At 40.6% G+C, this 6,535-nt stretch overlaps 1 protein-coding gene across 1 annotated transcript in view; it reads right to left on the bottom strand.

The window, feature by feature from the left end:
* LOC101587813 (vomeronasal type-2 receptor 116-like) overlaps window positions 1-6,535 on the bottom strand; it is a 41,808-nt gene that overhangs the window by 8,647 nt on the left and 26,626 nt on the right. Inside the window, exons 4-5 of the mRNA XM_012512914.1 lie at window positions 4,056-4,344; window positions 2,859-3,665 (exon numbers count right to left, since the gene is read on the bottom strand). Coding sequence (XP_012368368.1) covers window positions 2,859-3,665; window positions 4,056-4,344 — 1,096 coding nt within the window. The remainder of the gene's footprint in view (window positions 1-2,858; window positions 3,666-4,055; window positions 4,345-6,535) is intronic.

The following is a 6,535-nucleotide window of genomic DNA, read 5'->3' as shown; positions in this document are numbered from 1 at the left end:
TCTTTAACAAATGGTGCTGGAAAAACTGGCTCTCTACATGCCAAAAAGTAAAACTTGACCCAGGTCTATCACCATACACTAAGCTAAAGTCAAAATGGATTAAAGATCTAAACATTAAAGCAGAGACACTAAATCTCCTGGAAGAGAAAGTAGGAGGAACTCTTTAAGACATAGTTGTAGGCAGAGTTCATAAACAAAAATCACATAGCACAGGAAACAGTTGAATGAATTATCCAGTGGGACCGGCTCTTACTGAGAAGTTTTCTCATGTCAAAAGAACTTACCAAAAAAGTGAAAAGACAACCCACAAATTTCGAAAAAATCGTGACAAATAAGTACTCAGTCAATGGTCTGCTATCTAGAATTTATAAGGAAATAAAAAATACTAGGGGCCCAAAATATAAAGACTCAATCCAGAAAAAGGCATCTGAGATGAAAACACACTTCTCAGAGGATGAAATTAAAGAGAATAAAAATATGAAAAAATGCTCCACCTCAATAGCCATCCATGACATGCAAATTAAAACAATATTGAGATATCATCTCACCCGAGAAAGAATAGCTATTATAAAGAAAGCAACCAACAACAATTGTTGGAGAGTCTGTGGGGAAAAACCACCCTTCTCCACTGCTGGTGGGAATGTACAATCGTGCAACCATTATGGAATTCAGTGTGGAAACACCTTAGAAAATTCGGACTGGAAATGCCATATAAACCAGGTATTGCTCTTCTGGGAAATTTCCTGGAGGATCTGAAAACATCATATCATAGGGATATATGTGTGCCTATGTTTAGAACAGCACAATTTGTGATAGCCAAATCTTGGAAACAACCAAGATGCCCATCACCTGAGGAATGGTTGAAAAAGATGTGGTATTTTTACACAATAGAGTATTACTCAGCTATAAAGAATGATAAACTTGATACCTTTATATTGAAATGGATGCCACTTGAACATATACTCATAAGTGAAATAAACCAGACACACATGTGTAAATATCATATAGTTTCCCTAGTATAAGAACTCAAAAGAAGAAATACAAATAAAAAGGTATAATACAAGTGAAAGGAAAGCAAGAACTCAAGAAATAACTAATTAAGAGAGGGAAAGGGGAAGAGCTAGGAAACATGACAGTGAGAAGCCATACAGTTATATGTAGAAGATGGACAAGGCAATGATCCTGAGAATCTCCAGAAGATTTTTAAGTCTAACAGTTAATTGGAAAGATTCTCACCGTGACTAAATATATATGTTGATACCTATGAACTAAGCAACTGCACTGAAGATGGTAATCTGTAATAGTAGTTTCGTGCTTGGAGTGCCTGTTATTCTGGTCTTCTGAATATGGGCTACTTATCATGACATGCCACTTGCTGCTGTGCTGTCTCTCAGGTAGATGATTGTTCAAAATGTAGTGGATGGCGAATCAAGGCAAGAAACAGGAAGAGGAATGTTTTGGGACAGTCCTGCTTCAAAGTTTTATATGGTTAGATTTTTGGACTTATGTGTAAACAAAAGAATTATATCATTTTTATACATATTTTTAAAATATATTCTAATTTTTAAATGTTTTGTCATCATATCCTATAGGGACTTAAATTTCAACATATCAATACTTGATGAAAAATACCCGTTATATATTATGCCTAAAACATTTGATATTCAGACGGATAGTGAGGTTAAGGTTAACAACCTAGGTTTTATGGTAATAACAATAAGCTTATCTTCTGGAGGGTTAACAACTTAAGTTTGCAAACCAAAATTAAAGAAAAAGGAGGGTCACAAGGAAAGCCAACATTTTGGCTCTAGCCTTCCAAGGTCAATTAACACTCAGGACATATGACAACTTGTACTTTAACGTCATGTAACGCAGTAGTGTCCCAAATTTTCTGACCAAGGAGATTATGGGGCCAAAGAGGAAAGTGACTGATGATGTACAGTGTGCCTAAGGAGAGTCACATGGAGAGAAAACATTCTCTCGGGCTTTCACAGAGAGCACATTGGCCAAGCAACGGCCGTGACTCATCCACATGGCTGACTCTGACAAAGGTACAGGATCTCAGGATAAATCCTGAGGAGATTTAACTGACCTTATCAGACTCAAAAGGTACAGCTCCTGTTGCATAGGTCCTGCCTCACCTTGGTCTTAATCATCCAACAGAAAAGTATAAAAGCAAAGTATAAGATGTAAAACCATAGTGTTATGTTGAGCTGTAGAGGACTCAGGTCGACAATTTCTGACATTGACAGTGAAGTGGAAGACCTAGTACTATTATGGACTATTGTACTCTTTTAGAATATTTTGCTGAGTTAACAATCCTATAATATTCAAATAACGGAACTTAACAAAAAAGGGTATACAGATGAATGTTCATTTTGTATCTGTGTATTCAAAATGGTTAGGATACATCCATAGGTATATTCTCTTAATGAATAGAGGGATTTTTTCTAACAGTGTTTGTAAATAGGATATCATGTCCCCATCTTGGACAACAAGTAACCACTAGGAAGAATGTATGCAATGTGTTAATTATTGAAACTGTCTTAAAAATTTGGTTTGAAATTGTCTCATTAGTATTTGTTTCTCAATATAATTATGGAAAAAAAGAATAATATGATCATGCATACATGTGTAAAGCATTGACCTCCTATAGGCAGAAGCAAGTAGCTGGCCTCATTTTTCCTTCCATTTGACAGTGGGTCAATCAAGTCAGGAATCACCTCTTTAATGATGTGATATTCTCAATGTCTACTATGTTGTAGAAATTGTTCTAGGATTCTTAGGTGAAGCACAAAGAATAACCTGAGAGAGGCACCTTGATGACACTGCCCACCATCCAAGGGAAGACACCTTACCTTCCAGGGGGGAAACATCATCACTTGTGTATTTCTGAATGGTGGCCTTTGTACTTCTTCAAAAAGTGTGGCATGGAGGGCATGGGCCACAGCATACACAGCATTGTATATATTGTAGCTCCTATCACTCATGGCTGTTTCAAACCTATTCACAGGCAACCAAGCCAGAGAGGCATTAGGGGTACAGTTCTTCAAGGCACAGTCAGACTCAGAGAATGAGCATTCAAAATTCTCAGACCAATACATAACAAGGTAAGTGTCCTCCGGGTATTTGAGAGGGGTAGCTTCCTGGACAAAATCTTTGAAACCTGAAATCTCTTCGTGATGGTGTGAAAAAGCAAGAATCCCATGAAATGGGTCACTGATGAAATCTCTCCCAACCAGGTCAGCATGCCATCGTGAGTTTGTCACCCAGACTTTCCATGTCACTAAGTTCTGCACTATGCTGTAGTTTATATCATTTGCACTATCAGTGTCACAGTAAATTACCACCACATTGGCAGATGACATCTCTGCAGTCAGGATGTCATCTTTCTTTCCAGCTGGGTGATAAGACACAGCCATAGTTGACACCATGTTCACAAAGGCTGCACAGATTCTGTTCCTGTCCATCTCAGCTCTTAAATCCGAGAGAAACTGAAGACCCTTATGGCTCTCTGTGATGAGCAAGCCCACCCAGGTCCACTGGAAATGAAGCATCAAGGACACCATGGCAAAGGCCAAATATGTGTCCTTTGGGGCCACCTGATGGAAAGAAGGATACTGGCCACTGTCCATCAGTGTAGGATCAAATGAGCCAAAGGTAACCTTAATGAAAAGAACACTGGGTAACATAACAGAGTCTTATGGAAAGAGATTAAGAGCCCTAAGTGTACTGAGTGATACCTCAAAGTTGTGGGAAGAGACACATGTTCCTCCCATTATTGTCAACATCTCCTACAGAACAAGATTTTTTAACGAATGAATATATTCAGACATCATTGAAACATATTTATTCCCCCTTTTCCTTTCTATTTGATGCCAAAAGAGACAAAGTAACAAAATTGGAAGTAACTCACTAATTCTCTCTGTTTAGATTCTGGTACATTATACACCTTGAAAGAGGCTAATAACAGCTTCGATTTTCACACTTAATGTGCCAGGTAGGTAAAGCACCATTGATGTGTTTCCTTCATTTCCTGTCCCACTAAACCTCACCTGTGGAAATCTGTAGAGCTCCAGCAGTGGTCCAATCTGAGCTGAGGTTTCCCATGACATTTCTGTCAGTGCTGCCACACACTTGTGCTCTCTCCTACAAATGTAATTAGGAATCTCATGTTGTCCTGTGAGCACAATGAAGGAATTCTCTAGTATCCTCCAATGGCTACTAATGAAATTATGGAACTCATAGCCCAGAGAAACGTTGGGTAAAAGATGAGGATTCCTGTTGATCTCATCTATTGCAAAAATGAAGGCCAGGTAATTCTGGTAAGTGCTAGGTGTAAGCCTGCATAGAGAACACAGAGGACCTTAAGAAAAGATATCATCATTGATCTTCGAATCCAGTCCAGCACCATTTACCAAGTGAATGCTAGTGTTCTTTCCTCTCATTCATAAGAATCAAGCATGCATGTGATGATGTTAGTGCTGCCAAGATAGCTCAGCAGTCTAAGTGTTGTCTGGCAAGTGCAAGATCCTGTGTTCAATCCCCAGTACTCTATGATGATGTGCCAGACCAGGTACCACCATGCCCAGGCATTATATATATATATATATATATATATATATATATATATATCAGTATCTCCGTTTCCCTAAACTTGCCTAAGCTGGCATTTTAGACCACTGACCTATCTCGAAGGCCCATACTCTGGGGTTTCTAAGCCATGGAATAAATATTCAGCAAGTCTGGAAAGAATAAAAGAACTGAACAGAGAAGCAGGCATGACTATCCCATTAGTAACAAGATTATTCACCTAAAAACATTTAAAAACTTCTGGTACAGTCCCAGCAAAAACTAAGTTAATGAAGGAAAGAGATTTCCAATATAGAAGTGACAAATGAAAGTCCTTTGAGGAAAAAATGTATGCCATAGTAGTAGCCTTAACAAACGAACAATAAGACATGTTTAAAGCCCTACAATTCCAGTAAAGAGTAAGAGCACTAAAACCAATATGTTGTTGGGCTGGTGAAATAGCTCTGTGGTCTATGCAACCACTTAGGCAAACACAGGGACCCGATTTTTCAATCTCGGTCCTCATACCAAAAGCCGTGCTGGCCACGCCCTCAGGCAGGCTGAGCCAGCAAGGAAGTCCAGGTGTGGTAGAGCACAACTATAATCTCAGACCAGGGGAATCCGAAAAGAGGGGACCCCTGGGAATCTGAGCTGTGTGGTGAGACCCTGTACCAAATACATAAAGAACATAATGTAAATATGTCCATATAAAAACATTTTGTCAATTTTGACACTGCTCAAAAACGTTAAAAGAAGATAATTTTATATTAAAATTAAAATTACCCAGACAAATATTACAAAAATACTCTGAAATTTGCAAAATGTATGGAAGTAGTGAAATAGAACATAAAAGAAACATGTTGCAGAAAAGTAACTAACAGAAGCATCCATAGAACAGAGTATAAAAAGGCAACCTCTACATCAGTCTCATTCTATCTGAGAGCTTCCAGCTACCCTGCTCCAGTGGAACCAACTTGGGGTACCAACCCAGGCCCAGCGGGGGTCAGACCGTCTTCCACCCCCTTGGGACACCCCCCACCACTCTGCAGCACTTCCCCCACGTCGCCTGCCCAGTAGGAATTTCTGTCATGTTCCAGAAACACCCAGACCCAGTCCTAGCCCAGGTCCGGTGAGTGTGTGGGACAGCTTCCAGCTAATCTGCACCAGCGGGACAAACTGGAGGTCCCAGCCCAGGAGCAGGGCTGGTCAGACCTTCTTCCATCCCCTAAGGACGCCCTCCACCACTCCGCATCACCTACCCAACTCCGCCGTACAAGTAGGAATTTCTGCCACGTTCTGGGAACACCAAGACCGAGTTCCAGCCCAGACCAAGTGAGTGTGTGAGAGAGCTGCTTCTACCCCTACTCCACCTTGGCCCCTACACGCTCAGCTCAGGCCTGGCATACAGGCCTGGTGTGTAACACTGCAGGTGCAATCCCTACGGAGAGGGTAGAGGATAGAACCACTCAGCTAGTCCAGAGTAGAACATCTTGCCACAGGGGAACAACAGATTCACCCTCAAGGGCAGCACAGGAAGGAGCTGAGCACAGCAGCGAGACCCAAGCCAGACACAGCTGGATGAATCCAGACTTTGTAGATCTGCACCTGAACTTCAGTACGTACTAAGATTATAACTACAACAAAGATCTACAACAAAGGTCAGAAGACAGTGCTATACAAAATGATGAGAAGGAACAAAATGCAACCTCAGAACCCAACACCAACTGTAAAAAGTACAGAGGACATTAACACAGAAAAAATTGGGAATCACACAGCTGAAAGTAATGAATCAATGGCTTGTGAAATAAAGAAACAGCTGCAGACCACGAAGATTATGGGGCCAAGGAGGAAAGTGATCGATGACGTACAGTGTGCCTAAGGAGAGCCACATGGGGAGAAGACACTCTCTCAGGCTTTCACAGAGAGCACATTGGCCAAGCAATGGCCGTGACTCATCCACATG

Source organism: Octodon degus, unplaced genomic scaffold (genome assembly GCF_000260255.1).
Source record: "Octodon degus isolate 3935 unplaced genomic scaffold, OctDeg1.0 scaffold00290, whole genome shotgun sequence".
Classification (NCBI taxonomy): Eukaryota; Metazoa; Chordata; class Mammalia; order Rodentia; family Octodontidae; genus Octodon; species Octodon degus.
This window is presented reverse-complemented; position numbering and strand designations above follow the sequence as displayed.